We start from the raw sequence: 18,744 nt of genomic DNA, 5'->3' as shown, positions 1-18,744 counted from the left end.
TTTCAACTGGCTTCTGTGTTATTGATTCACTAGTTTCTGTTTTCTTGGTTATTATATTTAAGGTTTTATAATTCAGAGAGAATTATTTTTCTTGTGAATGAGATCCTCACTCTTTAACAGAAAACTACCTTTTCCTTTTCTACTATTCTTCCTAGGTAGGTCATGTTTAGTGCACACACAACATTTATACATATGCACACACTCTAATTTTTTTAATAAATGAGAACTTTCAATCATCTATAGTTCTTTAAGAATGTTGCCTTGGAAAGTGGATTTAATTACAAGATATTTGTCTGGGAATGAGCTAGGGTCATACCACCTGATGTAAACATCAAGACAACAGAAAAGAGAAGCCCACTGTTTCAGGATCTTACTTCTATCGTAGTGGAATTTTAGCACAGGTCTCAATTCAGATGATAGAAAATACAAATTTTCATTCATACATTTTTTTGTGGGACTACAAATTAGTATAAACATTCTGGAAAGCAGTATGGAGATTCTTGGGAATGGAACCATGATAAGACTCAGCTATCCCACTTCTCAATAATTACGCAGTAGAGCTAAAATCAGCATACTACAATGATACAACCACATCACTGTGGAGTTTACTTTTTGATTGCTACAAGAAAGTTAAGAACTTGCAGGTCTATGCACAAGTGCTCCATTATGTAATTATTTATTCAGTGAACATCTTTTAAATAGCAGGATGTGCCAGGCATTATTTAAAGTCCTGGAGACACACCAGCAAGCTAGACCAAAAGTTCCTGCTCTCATGGAGCATTCATTTTTATGAGTATGTTCCTCCATGAGACCTTTGCTCAAAAACATTTCTTCGGTTGGATCATGTTTTTAGTTTTAATTGGACACAATACCTTTTTTATTTTATTTATTTATTTTTATGTGGTGCTGAGGATCTAATCCAGGACCTTGCACGTGCTAGGCAAGGGCTCTACCACTGAGCCATAACCTCAACCCAGCATCTTGCAGTTTACCCTCAAACCTGTGTGAGCGAGAAGAAAAAGAATCAGTGTTAATACTTAATGGCCACATATTGTTACTACCTTATAGGTCCTATAAACCATATTATTTACAGTGATCACTTTATTTGCCAGTTATCCTTCAAATCTTCTCTCAGTAATAGAAATTTGCTACTTTCTAAAGATACTGTAAGAGGGTTGAGGTTGTGGCTCAGTGGTAGAGTGCTTGCCTAGCACATGTGAGGCACTGGGTTTGATCCCTAGCACCACATAAAATAAATTAATAAATAAAGATATTGTGTCCATCTGCAACTGAAGAAGTTTTGGCAACTGATTATAACAGCCAAATACTAGTCAGCGTAGTTGTCTGGTAGTAATAGACTGAGTAAACTATAGTATATTAGCATTGAATGAAGAATGAGGAATATCTCTGTGCTATGGAATCATCTCAGAATATATAGTTGAATGAAAAAAAAAAATAATGTGGAGAAACTCTGTAGTGTGCTAGCATTTATCTACAGAGGCTGCATTTGTGTCTGCCCGTCTCTGCCTCTCCCCCACAAGAGATAAAACTTGAATTTTTTTAAGTGGTTACATATAGAGAGAACCAAGAACCACACAGAAGTGACAGAGGTAGAAACCAGTTTTCTAACCATGCCTTTTTGTGTATTTGACTTTGTAGCCATTTTAAATATTTTACATTATTATAATGCAAAATATTTTTAACTTTTTTACAAGTTGCAAAATAATGTAGAGTTCCAGTATACCTTTCTTTTCAATAGCTCAGCTTCTTTTAATGTCAGCATTTTATACAACTATAGTGTAATTATTGGAACCAGGAAATTTTTGTTAATTTGTTCTTTTTAGATACACGTGACAGTAGAGTATATTTTGACATATTATACATACATGAAGTATAACTTATTCTAATTAGGATTTCATTCTTGTTGTTGTATACATGATATGGAGTTTCAGTGGTTGTGAATACATATGTGAACATTGGAAAGTTTTGTCCAATTCATTCTACTCTTTCCTATTCCCATCCCCCGTCCCTTCCCTTCATTTCCCTTTGTCTAATCCAGTGAACTTCTGTTCTTCCCTCCTCCTCCTCTCTTGTTTGTGAGCATCTGCATATGAGAAAGAACATTTGACCTTTGTTTTGTGGGATGAGCTTTATTTCACTTAGTCTCCAGTTCCATCCATTTATAAGCAAATGCCATAATTTCATTCTTCTTTATGGCTGAGTAATATTCCATTGTGTATGTATACCACATTTTCTTTATCCATTCATCTGTTTAAGGGCACCTAGGTTGGTTTCATAGCTTAGTTATTGTGAATTAATCTGCTATATATATTGATGTGGCTGTTGTGTTCCTATACAACAATGATGAATTAACTGAAGGAGAAATTAGAAAAACTATCCCATTCACAGTAGCCTAAAACAAAAAAACAACAAAATGCTTGGAAATCAATCTAGAAAAAGAGGTGAAAGACCTCTACAATGAAAACTACAGAACACTGAAGAAAGAAACTGAAGAAGATCTTAGTAGATGGAAAAACCTCCCATGAAGCACCTGTACTAGAGTTCTTTGAGATTATACCAAGGAATGGAGGGTCAAATGGTGGTTGCATTCCAAGTTTTCTGAGGAATCTCCATGCTGCTTTCCATAGTGGTTACACCAATTTGCAGTCCCACCAACAACGTTTGAGTGTACCTTTTCCCCCATATTCTCGCCAGCATTTATTACTTGTATTCTTGATAATTTCCATTGTGACTGGAGTGAGATGAAATTTCAGTGTAGTTCTAATTTGCATTTCTCTAATCACTAGAGATTTGATGTTGAACATTTTTTTCATATATTTGTAGACCATTCGTATTTCTTCTGTGAAGTATCTGTTCAGTTCCTTTGCTCATTTGTTGATTGGTTATTTGTTTTTTTAGTTTAATAAGTTTTTTGAGTTATTTGTATATCCTGGAGATTAATGCTTTGAGATGCAGATATTAAAGATTTTCTCCCATTCTGTAGGCTCTCTGTTCATATTCTTGGTTGTTTCCTTTGCTGTGAAGAAGCTTTTTAGTTTGATGCCATCCCATTTATTGATTTTTTTTTTTTTAGTTGTAGTTGGACATGATGCCTTTTTTAAATTTATTTTTATGTGGTGCTGAGGATCGAAATGTGCTAGATGGGCGCTCTACCACTGAGCCACAACCCCAGCCCCCATTTATTGATTCTTGATTTTACTTCTTATGCTTCAGAAGTCTTGTTGAGGAATTGGTTTCTAAGCTGACATTTTGGAGATTTGGGCCTACTTTTTCTTCTAGTAGGCACAGGGTCTCTGGTCTAATGTCTAGGTTTTTGATCCACTTTGAATTTAATTTAATTCTGCTGCAAATGGATTTCCAGTTTTCTCAGCACCATTTGTTGAACAATGTATGTTTATGGCACCTTTGTCTAGGATGAGATAACTGTATTTATGTGCATTTGTCTCTGTGTTTTCTGTTAGATTCCATTGGTCTTCATGTCTGTTTTAGTTCTAATACCATGCTGTTTTTGTTACTGTAGCTGTGTAGTATAATTTGAGGTCTGGTATTCTGATGCCTCCTGCTTCACTTTTCTCACTAAGGATTGCTTTGGCTGTTTTGGCTATTGTTTTTTCCAAATGAATTTCATGACTGCTTTTTCTATTTCTATGAAAACATTATTGGAATAGGAATTGTATTGAATTTGTATAGCGCTTTTGGTAGTATGGCTGTTTTGACAATATTAATTCTGCCTATCCAGGAGCGTGGGAGGTCTTTCTATCTTCTAAGATCTTCAGTTTCTTTCTTTAGTGTTTTGTAGTTTTCATTGTAGACCATTTTCTTGTTTTTGGTTTTAGGCTATTATGAATGGGATAGTTTTTCTAATTTCTCTTTCAGTTGATTCATCATTGTTGTATAGGAACACAACTGATTTAGTTAATTTTATATCCTGCTACTTTACTGAATTTGTTTATGAGTGGAACCAGGAAATTTACATTGATAAAATGTTAATCTAAGACCCTATTTGTATTCCTTCAGTTTCCCACAAGTGATCTTTTTCTTAGCCTGGGATCCAGTCCAGGATCTCACATTCCTTTTAGAAGTCATGACTCATCAGCCTCTTTCAATCTGTGAAGGCTCCTTAGTCTTTCCTTACCTTTTGTCATTTGACACTTTGAAAGGGTACTGACAAGCTGTTTTGTACAAAGTCCCTTAATTTGTATTTTCCTGATGTTTTCTCATGATTAGATATGACCTTATACATTTGGGGCAAAAATATCATAGAAGTCATGGTATGTCCTTCTCAATACATTCCGTCAGGGTACATGATGTCAATCTTATTATCCTAGCACTTGATCACTTGGTGATGGTGGTGTCTTCCAGGTTTCTCTACTGTAGTATAACTACTTTTAGTTAAGTATTTGTGAATATGTATTTTGAGATTCTGTAAATATCCTGTTTATCATTATACTTTTCCCCATTAATGTTAGTGCCCATCAGTGGTGTTTGGCCCATGGTCATTTTCTATTTCCATTATCCCTTCTGCATTTATTTTACTGTAAAGACAGTTCTCTTTTGTCTCTGATTTATTTACATCAGTATTATTTGCTTTGTTATTGTCTGTTTTGTTTTGTTTTGTTTTGTGATGGGGTCTCACTACGTTGCCCAGACAGGCCAAAGTGATCCTCCTGCCTCAGCCTCCCCAGTAATCGAACTATAGGCACACAGAACCACACCCAGCTTGCTTGCTTGCTTGCTTGCTTTTTTTGTACTGGGGATTGAACCCACGGGCACTTTACCATTGAACTATATTCCCAACCCTTTTTCTTTTTTTCTTTGGAGACAAGGTCTTACCAAGTTGCTTAGGGAGCTGCTCTGGAACTTGGGATCCTCCTGCCTCAGCCTCCTGAGTCTCTAGTACAGCAGCTATGCCACTGTGCCCCACCACCCCCAGCTATTTTATTTTATAAACCATTACTCTGATTACTGATTTTTGTTTTCAAGATGTTTAGATTTAGCTTTTGGTATCCCTTCATTTGGACTTCTTTGTCTGTTGGACATGCTACGATTTTTGAGCACTTTCTTTTCAACACATAAGATATTCAGGTTCATGTTGCATTTTTCCTGACATAGCTTTGGAACTGACCATTTCTTCAAGGATTCATCATTCTTTTTATCTGAGAATGGCATTTAGAAATCAAGATCCTGGCTATGAGGTACCTGTACTGGAGTTACTCCTTTTGGATCTTTTGCATAAAAGGAGCTAGGAAGTAGATGTATGCGTACCAACACAAGCACACGTAGTGAACCTCCTCACTCATACTGAAGTTAACCATCCATAGTGAGATTTCTGATTCTCATCATCAGGGTTCATTATAGTCTTCTCCTGTAACTTTTCTCTGTCAGAGAGAAGCCAGAATCTTATTATCTTAACACAGTGTATTTATTCTCTTAATCCTAGTGTATCCAGAGAGTACTATTAAGTAGTCTTAGAATTGTTAATATTTCCTGGAAAATAAATTTTCCAGAGTATAATATCAATCAATAGAAGGTTGTTTGGGGGCTGGGGATGTGACTTAAGCGGTAGTGCGCTCGCCTGGCATGCGCGGGGCACTAGGTTCGATCCTCAGCACCACATGAAAATAAAATAAAAGATGTTGTGTCCATCGAAAACTAAAATATAAATATTTTTTTTAAATGTAGTAGGTTGTTTGGTTGTTAGTACCACAAATAATCAAAACATCATCTTCTTAAGTTGCTTAGTTATTTCTTCCCTACTCCCTTCATTATGGCTAATTAAGACAGGAAAGTCTTTTTTTTTTTTTTATTCTGGGGATTAAACTCAGGGCCATTTCCCATTGAGCTATGTTCCCAGCCCATTTGTTTATATTTTTATTTTGAGGCAGGGTATTGCTAAGTTGCTGAGGCTGTCCTTGAAGTTGCTGTTCTCCTGCCTTAGCCTCCTGAGTTAATAGGATTACAGGCATGCACCACCTTGCCTCACTTGGAAAGTGAATTCCTAAAATTCAAAAGCAAGCCAGGTAATATAGCACACACCAGTAATCCCAGAGACTTGGGAGGCTAAGGCAGGAGGATTGCTAGTTTAAAATCAGCCTGCACAATTTAGCGAGACCCTGTGTCAGGATAAAAAGGACTACGATATAGCTCAGTGGTGGAGTGATACTGGGTTCAATCCCCAGTACTGGAAAAAAAAAAAAATTAAAGCAAAATGAAACAGTTGCGTCTGTATACCAAGTAGACAGCATGTCTTAGGCAACTTACCATCACTGTGATAAGGTACCTGAGGTAAACAATTTAAAAGTATTAAAGACTTATCTTTACTCATAGTTTCAGAGGTTTGGGTCCATGGTTGCTTCACCCCATTGCTCAGGGCCTGTGGTAAGGCCAAACATAATGACAGAGAATATGGTGAAACAAACCTGCTCAGCTCATGGAGACTGGGAAACAAAAAGGGAAAGGCAGAGGCTAAGGTCCCAATGTACCCTACACAGGCACATCCCCCAAAACCTATTCCTCCAACTGGGCCCCACCTACTAAAAGCACCACCATCTGGGGAGCAAGACTCCATCATATAAAACTATGATCCAAAACTGTAATACAGCATAACAAATAAAATAATACTGATGTGTATAAATGAGAGACAAAAGATAACTGTCTTTTCAGTAGAATTCCCATTAATAAATGCAAAAGGAATGATGGAAATAGAAATTACCATTAGCCAAACACCATGATATTTGGAATTATGCCATATACATAATATTTTTGTACATTTTTGGTTTTATGTAATTGTTTTGCCACTGGTGCTCTGTTTTTTTTTCTTTTGGCAGTACTGGGGATTGAACTCAGGAGCACTTTTCTACTGAACTACTTTCCCAGCTTTTTTATTTTTTATATAGAGACAGTTTATTCAACTGCTCAGGCTGGCCTCAAACTTGCAGCACTCCTGCTTTACCCTTATGAGTTGCTGGGATTTTAGGCATGCACCACCATGCCCATTGTAACTCTGATATACTTTTATCCAGATTAATCAGCTGGGTTTGCTTTTTGTCCCAAATTACAGTAGTATTTTAACCCTCTGTGTTAAAGCTTTTCATTGCCATGACCAAAATACTTGATAAGAACCAAGAACAGCTTGGGGAGGAGGAAAGTTTATCTTGGCTCACAGTTTCAGAGGTTCCGTCCATTGACAATGGACTCCCATTGTTCTGGGCTGGAGGTGAGGCGGAACATCATGGCAGAATGGAGTGCTGATGGAAAGCTGCTCAGTCCATGGCAACCAGGAAGCAGAAATCTAAGAGAGAAGGAGAAATCAGGGGAATGAGAATCCCCAAAGGCAAGCCCCCGTGACCCATTTCCTCCAGTTACACCCCACCTACCTACAGTTACTACCCAGTTCTTCCAAATTATTATTCTATCAAATGGATGAATCTACTGATTAGATTACAGCTCATGATTGTTTTACCTCTGAACATTGCTGCATTGTTACAGGAGCTTTTGGGGATACTCATATTCAAACCAGAACACACTCTTTCACTCCTCTGGTTGTGTGTGTCTTCATTGCCCTTTCTCCCTCTGTCTCTGAGCATTTATGTAGCACACACCATATTCTCTCCCTAAACTGTTTGAGAGTAAGAGGCATTGAATCTTTATATCTGCTACATAGTGCATGTTTTCAAGGTGCAAGGGCCCTTCTCTTGTATAATCACAGTTCAGTTCTCAGAATCAGGAAATAAGAATACTATTCTCTAATCCATAGTTCATATTCAAATTTATCATTTCATTGTATTTCTTTTATAGCTATCATTCTTCCAGACCAGGAGCCAGCCAGGATCACCCATTATTACCTTTAGTTGTCATCCCTTTAGTGTCTTTTTTTTATTTTAATTAATTTATTTATTCTAACTAGATATATGTGACAGCAGATTGCTTTTTGATTTGCTGTACACAGTTGCAGTACAACTTTTCATTTCTCTGGTTGTACCCTTCAGTGTCTTTTAAGCTGGATCAATCCCTTGATCTTTCTTTTTTCTTTCATGACCTTTAAGTTTTTATAGAGTGATAGTGGGTTATTTTGTCCCTAATTTGGGTTGTCTCTATTTCCTCAAGATTGAATTCAAGTTTGGTACCACCACCAAATTGATACATTCTTCTCAATATATCATATCAGGAAGAATATAGGGTTCATTTGTCTTATGGATATTGACTTTGTTTCCTTAGATTTCTCCACTACAAAGTTGCTATTTTTCTCTTTGAAATTTAGAAGTAATTTTAGGGATGTACATTAAGACTATACCTGTTTCTCATTAAAGTTTCACCTACTGGCTTTATCTTCCATTGATTATCTCTGCCTGAATCAATTATCACTATGATAGTTACAAAGTCACAGTTTTCCGTCATTTGTTAATGCATTCATTATTTGACATATAAGGAAATATTTTTTTCCTTTTTCTCCCATTTATTTATGTCAGTGTGAACTCAAGGGTTTTTCTTTATTCAGTGGGTTATAATCCATTACTGTCTTTATTTTGATGTTCATATAGTCCAAGACTCAGCCAGTGGGAATTTTCAGGTGTTATTTTGATAGACGTTTATCATACTTGAGTACTTCCTTACATTCAGGCACAGTGATGTGTTTGAGGCTTATCTTAAAGTTTTTCTACCCCACTCTTACCTGTAGATTTTCTCCAGTGTACCTTGGCTTTGTACTAGAGTTATGTTATAGAGTTGTTCCTATCTTTAAGAATGATATTTTAAAAATAAGATCTGCTGGCTGGGGGCTGGGGATGTGGCTCAAGCGGTAGCGCGCTCGCCTGGCATGCATGCAGCCCGGGTTCGATCCTCAGCACCACATAAAACAAAGATGTTGTGTCCGCCAAATACTAAAAAATAAAAATATTAAAATTCTCTCTCTCCCTCTCTCTCACTCTCACTCTCTCTTTAAAAAAAAAAAAAAAAGATTTGCGGGCTAGGGTTGTGGCTCAGTAGTAGAGTGCTCACCCTCACCTAGCACCTGTGAGACCCTGGGTTCGATCCTCAGCACCACATAAAAAAGTGAATGAATAAAATAAAGATATTTAAAAAAATAAGATCTGGAAGTTAAATATGTTCATTGCTATTGGGATGACATTGCTTCTAAACATTCTCAGTCATTAGATATTGCTAGGATACACACACACACACACACACAAACATAAACAATATAAATGCATATATGCAACATGCATTCATCTGTATATTATGTAAATGTATATGTTTTACATAAACATATGTCTATATTCATATCTATTTCTGTATCTGTGTGCGTATATGTACATGTGTATGTGCGCGCGCGCGCGCACACACACACACACCCCTTACTGTGAGTTAATACTTGATTCCTCCCATTCATTCTAATGCCATAGAGTTTGTTGTAGTTTTTTGTTGTAGTTGTTGTTGTTATTATTTACTTTTTTTGTGGTGCTAAGGATCAAACCCAGTATCTCACATATGCTAGGCTAGTGTTCTACCTTATTCTACACCCCATCCCTTATTCTAGTTTTCTCTCTTTCCATAATTGCAACTTCTTTTTTCAGCAGTGAAAACCTTTATTACTGTTACCCCAGATTGTTTTCTTATTTGCTGAATCCTAGATTACCCTAGAGTAGTCTCAGGACCACTAACTAACCCTACCATTAATGTGTGTGTGTGTGTGTGTGTGTGTGTGTGTTTTCTCCCCAAGTGTGTGTTGAAAACATTTTGATTTGACTTTTACAGACTCAGTAGAGTACATAGCCCTAAGTGGCTGAGGAGACAAAAACCTTACATTATTTTCAGAAATTATGTTTTTGGTGGGTTGTGATGGTATTGTTTTCCTGATACTGTAGTAGATAGGTAAGTAGAAAGGGAGAAATGAAATGAGTAATGACACTGGTGTGGCTGAGCTTTTCATTATGATGGAAAAGAAATACCAGTATAAGGGCGATTAATTTTTTTTTTTCATATTGTTGTCTTTGCAGTACTAGAGATCATACCCAGGGCCTCACACATGCTAGGCAAGTGTTCTATTACTGAGCTGCATCCCCAGCCCTCGATGAAGTTTTTCTAACCAAGAATATCAGTATGACTTCATAATATATTTCTTACATATGCACAAGGCTATATTCACTACACACACACACAAGCACTTCCTTTATTTGCCTGCTGAATAGGCCTCAAAACAGTCACCAAACCTGTAGCAGTGTATATTCAGATTGTTGTCTCTAAGTACCATTTTTGTCTTCTGGCCTATGGCTTGGCTGTTCCTTAGCCACTTTGCCTGAAGACTGCCAGAGAGAGGAAGAATAAGCTGTTCCAAGACATCTGGTCTGGTCCTGCTATTCATACAAAATTGATAAGGGGAATTGTAACTCCTAATAAAGTAATGGATGTAGGCAGTGATCTTCAATTCAAAAACAGACTAGCAGATAACAAGGACCTCTTGATGGAAATCGAAATCCCATCTGAAATATCTTGCCAAACAGATCTTAGCTTGATCATGTCTCAAGGTATACTTCCCAGCTTAGAGGACATAGAGGGGGGCAGAGCAGGAATGCAGTTGGCAAGATGTCAGGCATGGGAAAACATAGGACAGATACCTGTTCTGTTCAATAGAAAATTACATTGAAAAGAGTGATTGAAGGCTGAGTGTATCTAAGATAGAAAGACTGGAAATATCAACTGATTAGAAGGTGTGTTTCTTATTTGGTTTCTCATCCAAATAAGCAGGAAGTTGGAACACTGGCTTGATGGTTGATATTAATTTTTTTTAAGTGTAACAATGGTAATATAAGCTGTTTTACAAGAGTCTTTAGAGATATTTATTGAAATATGTAAGAATGAAACACAATAATGCCAATGACTTGCCTCTTAACAATCTTGGAAGATAGAAATATGGTAGATGAAACAGGATTGACCATAAGAAGTTATTAAACTTTCTTCTATTTTCATTTATATTTGAAGTTTTTTATTAAAAAATTTAAAAATAGAGAATTGGTGCTACCAGCTCTGAGGCATCTCCCAGAGAGCAGGACAGCATCCTTGGAGTGAGGGCCATCTCCACAAGCTGAGAAGGGTGGGACACCAAGGCCTCCCCCACTGCTTTATGCCTGCCACTAGTAGTCAGTAAGCAATAGGTGAAGAAATGAGTGACCCCAAAGGTGGCAGCTGACATTTGGGTGAATTCAGTTCTGAAACCAAACCCATGACACATAACTGTGAGATAAAGATTGCAGCTAAGATTTTTAAATTGTTTTCAAATGGGACATAAGCACTTCCTATTCCTAGGCTGCTGCAGTTCTTACACACGTGGTAATGTGATATGTATGACCCTTCTCCTTCCCAGGCTCAGGCCCGATGTCACCGCATAGGCCAGAGCAAAGCTGTCAAGGTGTATCGCCTCATCACTCGGAACTCCTATGAGCGGGAAATGTTTGATAAGGCCAGCCTAAAGCTGGGCCTGGACAAGGCTGTACTTCAGGACATCAACAGAAAGGGCAGCACCAATGGAGTGAGTATGATGGACCTACTCTGGAATGTTAAGGAGCACTGGTCATGCAGCCCTAGCCTCTCTGGGTTTTTCCTCCTGACAGCTGTTTCCAGGTTCATTTTACTATACTGAGCCAGCCCACATATCACTGTTAGGAAATATCCTACAGTAGAGGATAATTTAGAGTCAGGTCTCTGCATTTTCTGAATGTTTAAGGGAAATCTATAGGAACAATTACGTGGTAGAGTTGCCCAGCATACAAAAATGTTTCAGTAAAGAGTTTTTTAGTCATGCCCATTAGAAGCTAGTGAAGCTTAATGTTCTTTACTGTGTAAATATGTATTCATTACCATGTTTTATCTCATACCCCAGACTTTGAACTTCTTGATGATATAATGGGAAGAGTGTTATCTGAGGCCCCTAACAGTGCATCAGTGGCATAGTAAAGATGTTCAATACATGATAATCAGTGAATAATGACTAAATAAATTAACAGCTTGAAATATGGCAGTTAAAATCTTTTTTTTTTTTTTCTCCCTTAATGGAGGGGATAAAGATTGCAGCTAAGATTTTTAAATTGTTTTCAAATGCAAGCAAACAAAGCAGAATATCTCCTTAATCACTAGGCTTAGGGCATCAAAGATTGGGAATTAAAGCCTTCTAAATGAGTTGTTTATACTCCAGATGTTCTATATCCTCTTAGCTATACATATGTTGCTAAGTGTAATACTTCAAGTTACCCATCTTGGGAGTCACAGAATTCCCTCTTGTGATTAATGTAAAGAGAACCAGATTCTTAATTAGAACCAGGAAAGGGTGTTTTGAACCCCATTTCCTGTTTTCAACAAGAGTTAAGAAGATCACACTTGGCATGGGATCCTTTTTTTTTTTTTTAAGAAATGACATCATTTTAAATACTGATGTATTTATTTAATAATGAATAAATCATATTCTCCAGCTTGTTTGGTACATCTGGAGGTTTTTAAAGATACAGGCTCAAACTAAAATATTTTAAAAATATGTCAAGTATATCCTCTTCAGTGGCGCATAGTTTTAATGGCTTGTGACGTTTGATAATAACCAACGTCCTGAAGAATGTTAGGGCCCTTGGATCATCCACTGGATTTTATTCCAGAGGTCTGCCTGCTCTCCCCAGAGAAAATCCAAAGTACCTTTATCTGGGTTTTCATTTTCTGAAGTTTGCTGCCCCTGTTCTTTGTTCTTATGACTGTGCAATTAGTGGAGGAACCATACTCTGAATCACAAAGGCCAGGTGTGAGGCTATTTCTCCTGTGCATTTGCCACTTTGTGAGTAGCCTTTGGTGACCTGTTCAGGTACAGCAACTCTCAAAAATGGAGGTGGAGGACTTGCTCCGGAAAGGTGCTTATGGAGCTTTAATGGACGAGGAGGATGAAGGCTCCAAATTTTGTGAAGAAGATATAGACCAGATTCTTCAGAGGAGAACCCACACCATCACCATCCAGTCTGAGGGGAAAGGGTCTACTTTTGCCAAGGTATGGGACCTTCTCACCACAGTCGTCATTGGGGGTGGGGGAGAAAGAAAATTGTTTATTCTTCACCCCTCATTAGCAAGTCTTCTCTTTCTCCATATACAGACCCTTGAATTTTCTTGACTACACATCTAGTTTGTGTTACTTTCTAAAAATGTAGGTATATACAGGAAATCTAAATATTGAGGCAGGGACTGTGCACAGAAGGAAGACACTCTGAGCCTTTGAGAGCCAATAATAGACAGGTATACACTAGTCTGCACTTTATTCTCTCTTTACAAGGATTGCTCAGAGACCTTTAGTCATCTTTATTTCCTTGTAGATCACTCAGTCGTTGTCAAAGAGTGGACCACCAATGAACAATCCATTCTGCAAATGTTTTGTTCATTTCATGGGAAAGTGATTTTACTTCAGTTTCCCAGCTTCTAGTCTCAGACCACCTTCCTGTGTAATTCAGGTCACTAGGTTTAAAACTTTACAGATCACTCTCAGTTTGGTTTGGTCTCCTGTTTGATGACTCATGTAGGACTTTTTCTGTAGAAAGTTTTGTGTTCAGTAGGGAATTTGGGTAATCTATTGCTCATCTCTATACCTCATTCTTTAGCCCAGTGCCTCTTCTAAAGCAGATACATGGTAACTGTTGAACAGAAAGAAGAGTTAAAGCTAGAAAACGCTTAAAGAATTAACCTGTGTATAGGGAACTAGACACCAAGGAGCACATTGCTACTGTCTTCCAGGATTTGTCCTCCTGCTTCCAAGTCTAAGCTTCAAAAAAATGACCTTCCAGTTTAAAATTGTAGCTTCCTCATACAGTCTTTGAAATAAAAGAAAAAGAAAGAACATCCTTGATATTTTCACATTCATTTTAGAAGCAATATTAGGAGTTGGGTTTGATGTAGATAAGTAATACATTTAAATTTCTGGTGCATTTAAAATAATATAATTTTTATTAGTTCGTAGTGTGTTCAAGCACAGTTTACTGACTCTTGTCTCCTTCACAGGCTAGCTTTGTGGCTTCAGGAAACAGAACAGATATTTCCTTAGATGATCCTAACTTTTGGCAGAAATGGGCTAAAATAGCTGAACTAGACACTGAAGCAAAGAATGAAAAGGTACATTTTTTTTTTTATTCCACTGAATATTTCACTACTATCTTATGACAATAAATTCCTACACAGCCCAAATCATTATTTACTTTTGAGTCTTGGTTCTTAAATGAGATGCTGTTTGTCACACACTTGAAACATGCCTGGCACAGACAGCACTTGGTAAATATTAAATGACCTAATGGTACGTACAATCTGCTGAGCGTCTGGGAAGTTAGACAAAGACACACAGAACAGGAACTGGCCAAACAGGTCAAATTCAGCCTTGTTCTCATGCCAGCATCCCATCCTTGGCACATGACTGTTTTACCTCTATTTTAATACTTCCTGTGAAGGCAACTCACCTCTGACAAATAAAAAGAAGAGGAAAAACAGCATGACAGAGAAAAGTTTTTGGGCTTTATCTCCATTTTTTTTTTTCAGTGTCTTGAATTTTTCTATATCTAAGCATAGAAAAGAGAATGGGCTTTGGAACGGAACCAGTATGTGCCTTTGGGTAAGGAACTTGCCCTCACCACAACAAGTGAAAAAAGGAGGTGGTAAAGCCTACACTGTGGGATGCAAGGTCACATTTGTGAACATAACTGGTACAGTGCCTGGCCAACTGTGAGGTCCCCATAACATATTAGTTTCCCTTCCTCCATCTCTGACCCTGTCACCTTACTTCAGGATGATTATACATTATTTCCACCTGTCTTTTCTCAGATGACTGTTGAAGTCCCATGGACTCACAAACCCAGGGAACAATCCCTGCTCATATCTCACTAAACCAATGACTGATACCCAACAATAACTGTTTTTCTGTAGGACCACCAAAAATTACATAATCCAACATGTTTTCTCCAAATAGAAATGTTTTTCCTCGTTTAAGAAGAAAAATTTTATTCCTCTTTAATAACCTGATCAAGTGTTTTCCAGTGTCACAATCCAGAAGCCACTCTGCAGGCAGAGGGGAAGAGAGGGAAAGGCAGAGCTCCTGCCCTGTGGGCAGCAGAAAGCACAGAGAGTCTTTCAAGGTGGGATGCAAGGGTGCTGGAGCAGGGCTTGGAAACTGGCCCTCTGGGCTACAACCTTGGAAAGAGGTCCAGGGGGAAGAGGGATAAGGAACAAAAAAGATGAAATTAAATGGCCAAAGGAGCCACCAGAATGAGTGAGATTCCTGAGCTAAGGATTTTGTCTTTTGGCAAAGGACAAAGGTCAATAGAAGTACAAGAGGAGGCAGATAATGAAGCAACAGGATGTGTTTGTCTTCAGAAAGTTGCTGAGCAGATGGAATTCTCTGAACTGTCCTGTCTCTAGAGCACAGGCTGCACTTTGCATGCTGGGCGGAACAGACACCACTCCAGTCTTCGTTGGCAAGAGCAGACTGCCACTATGGCACTGGGAGGCCACTTGCCCATACCCCTATTAAAATGATGGCAGAAACAGCAGATGGTAGCTGACAGCACTGGGGGCCCCAGGGAACAGGCCAACTTGAACAAGTCCCAGAGAATCGCCTCTGCTTGGCCTGTGGTCACAGGAATGGCAGGTGTACTGTGAAGACCCTTTCTTGCTAGAAGATGAGTCAGGATGGGGGGATCGTTCTCACGTGTGCCCTGAGGCAGCAGGATAGCAGGGTATGTTTGAGCATTGTGGTGGGAGCAGAGAAGAGAGCCCATCTCCCCAACAGTCCTCTCCATTTTCAGGAAAGCTTAGTGATTGACCGACCTCGTGTGAGAAAGCAGACAAAACACTACAACTCATTTGAAGAAGATGAGCTCATGGAGTTTTCAGAGTTAGACAGCGATTCAGATGAAAGGCCCACTCGATCCAGGCGCCTCAATGACAAAGCCAGGCGCTACCTCCGAGCTGAATGCTTCCGAGTAGAGAAGAACCTGCTTATCTTCGGGTGGGTATTGGCTCTGCTTGCTGGTGGTACTGCTGATGCTTTTTTCCCTTCTATGTTTCAGTCCCTGGGATTTGTCCAGCATTTCTCTCCAGTCCCCTCTTGTTACGGGGCTGATTGGGGTCTACTGGAGCAAGAAGAGTTGAGCTTTCTGCTCAGAATCCCCCTCAAGTGTTTTCCAGTGTCACAGTCAAGAAGCCACTCTGCAGGTGGTGGGGAAGAGAGGGAAAGGAAGAGTTCCTGTCCTGTGGGTAGCAGAAAGCACAGGGAGTCACTGTGTGCTCTGCAGCCACAATGTAGAAGTGCCATGGTTTTCTCAAGCTTGTCACAACAAATCTCTGATACTAATTTTGTATCTTCTGATTTCCTGCTTTTTTTCCCCCAAGGATATGTAACATGTTACATTCAAGACATGATTGGTTTAGGGCTCTGATTTTGGTAGAAGTAGAAGGTTCAGTTTCTGTGACCTCACCATTGCTGTTTTTGTGGAAAGTACCAGGGGCACAGACTACTGAGCCATATCCCCAGCCCTATTTTCTATTTTATTTAGAGACAGGGTCTCATTGAGTTATTTAATGCCTCACTTTTACAGAGGCTGGCTTTGAACTCTCAGTTCTCCTACCTTACCCTCCTAAGCCATTGGGATTACAGGTGTGCGCTGCAGACAGCTCACTATTGCTTTTGAATACTGCAGCTGGACTCAGTTTCAATTTCAAACTTATTCTCTGCTCCTGATATTGTGATCTAGTGGACATATGAAGCTCTCCTTTTTCGATGCCCATGTCACCTTAGTGACATTTAGTGTGCTGCGGTCATGCAGTCCTCAAAGGCCTTGCAGGACAAAGCCCTCCAGGTGATTAATAGACCCGAAAGAAGAGAAGAACCACTCATGGCTCTTGTTTGTTCTACTGCATAAAGATGCATGTGTGGCCCTTCCCCCTCCAACACCCTTCTATATTTTCACCATCAGCTGGGGCCGGTGGAAAGACATTCTGACTCATGGGCGATTCAAGTGGCACCTGAACGAGAAGGATATGGAGATGATTTGCCGGGCCCTGCTGGTGTACTGTGTCAAGCATTATAAGGGGGATGAGAAGATCAAAAGTTTCATTTGGGAACTGATCACACCTACCAAAGATGGACAGGCCCAGACCCTCCAGAACCATTCAGGTGAGAGGTGGAAGGGCTGTGCCTGAGAAGCACAAGCTCCTATGCACTTTAATCACCTGGGTGTTCCCTATTGCTATGTTTTGGGGGACTTTTGGGATACATTTTGGAATGTTACCTGTGGGAAAGGATGGTGATGCTCTCAGTTCTCCCTTGGGATCATCTAATGTAGCCTGTTATTCTGTTTAATAAAGGACAACTGGGACCTCTCACAGTTTCCCACATGCAGTCCTGCCCACTAACCTGAGTCTCCTAGGGTTCCTCCCCTGAGCTGGGGACTCACATATTGTATTCTGTGGCTCACCCTTTTGAATTTTGTCCTTCTGTCTCTGTTCTATCTCGTCTTGCCTTTCCTATGCTGTACTCCTTTCTTGTGTTTAACCAAAGTTCTCCTTGAGGTTTCAAGTCAAATATTCCTTTCCCCTGCTAAATTGTAAGGGCCCACAGGGCACAGGCTACGTCTACTTTCTTGGTTCTCACAGGGTACTCAGTAAATCTTACTGACCTACTAACCAGGTGCATCACCTCACACTGTGGACTAAGAAGTGGGGCCTGTCATCCAGGGCCCACCATGCCTGACCTGGCTGTCTATTTGCAGCCCCTGCCCATGTCTGACTTAATACCTATGTTGAAGCCCCCTTGGCTCATCCACATGCTCTACACTGTCTGTCTGTTTCAGGGTTGTCTGCCCCAGTCCCCAGAGGGAGGAAAGGGAAGAAGACAAAGAACCAGTTATTGCTCCCAGAACTAAAGAATGCAGACTGGTTGGCTACCTGCAACCCTGAGGTGGTCTTGCATGATGATGGCTATAAGAAACACCTCAAACAGCACTGCAATAAGTAAGTGTGCCCTTCTCATCCCTTAAGGAAGCCTCACCCAGATGGTCCAGGCTCCTGGGACCTCCATGGGAATACCACTTCATATTCCTGTACTATCTACTTTATTTATGCAAGGTCTGGAAAGACATAATAGGGGATCTGTGGTCTAAGCTGAGTCAGAATTTATTTCATGTTTCAGCTCCCTAACTTCTTTAACCAAATCTCTTCTCTCAAATAAGGCACTATGAATCCTGGAGGATTTTTCTAATCTGACTCAAAACCAATGAGGACATACTCTATCTCTGAGATCAGATTAGCAAGGACAGAACACTGGCCTCACTGGTCAATACTCTCAGCATCCTATGCTGCATTGCTTCCTCTTCTAATTTGGTGTTGCTATCATGGTCTCCAGTTCCTTAATAGGCATGTATTTGAGATAGTATTCTTTGTATCCTTAGGCTTACAGCTGGGCTGGGGTGCAGACAGCAACAAACAGTGATACAAAATGAAATTCTGTTCTTGTGTAATTTAGTCTTGGGTTATTAGGGCACTAAACCACAAAACTGACATTCTGCTCCAGGTCCTACTAAGAACTAGCTCCCACTGGTGAAGTCTAAAAATCAGTTGTGGTTCTAAATTCTTAGAGAGTTCTTATTCTCTGGGCTTCAGGAGGGGGAAAAGTCTCAAAATTATTTAGTTGCCTGGCAGCTGAGTTAAGAATAATATAACAGA

General features: G+C 39.4%; 1 protein-coding gene across 5 annotated transcripts in view; it reads left to right on the top strand.

The window, feature by feature from the left end:
• The window catches only part of Chd6 (chromodomain helicase DNA binding protein 6), a 211,559-nt gene that overhangs the window by 149,566 nt on the left and 43,249 nt on the right, over positions 1-18,744 (top strand). For all 5 annotated transcript variants that reach the window (XM_071608931.1, XM_071608932.1, XM_071608934.1 and 2 more), the window contains 6 exons: positions 11,381-11,545; positions 12,860-13,039; positions 14,038-14,148; positions 15,828-16,030; positions 16,998-17,197; positions 17,874-18,033. In XM_071608931.1, the coding sequence (XP_071465032.1) occupies positions 11,381-11,545; positions 12,860-13,039; positions 14,038-14,148; positions 15,828-16,030; positions 16,998-17,197; positions 17,874-18,033 (1,019 nt within the window). The remainder of the gene's footprint in view (positions 1-11,380; positions 11,546-12,859; positions 13,040-14,037; positions 14,149-15,827; positions 16,031-16,997; positions 17,198-17,873; positions 18,034-18,744) is intronic.

This window comes from Marmota flaviventris, chromosome 2 (genome assembly GCF_047511675.1).
Source record: "Marmota flaviventris isolate mMarFla1 chromosome 2, mMarFla1.hap1, whole genome shotgun sequence".
Taxonomy (NCBI): domain Eukaryota; kingdom Metazoa; phylum Chordata; class Mammalia; order Rodentia; family Sciuridae; genus Marmota; species Marmota flaviventris.
Note: the sequence above shows the minus strand (reverse complement) of the source record. Positions and strands in the feature narration are given on the sequence as shown.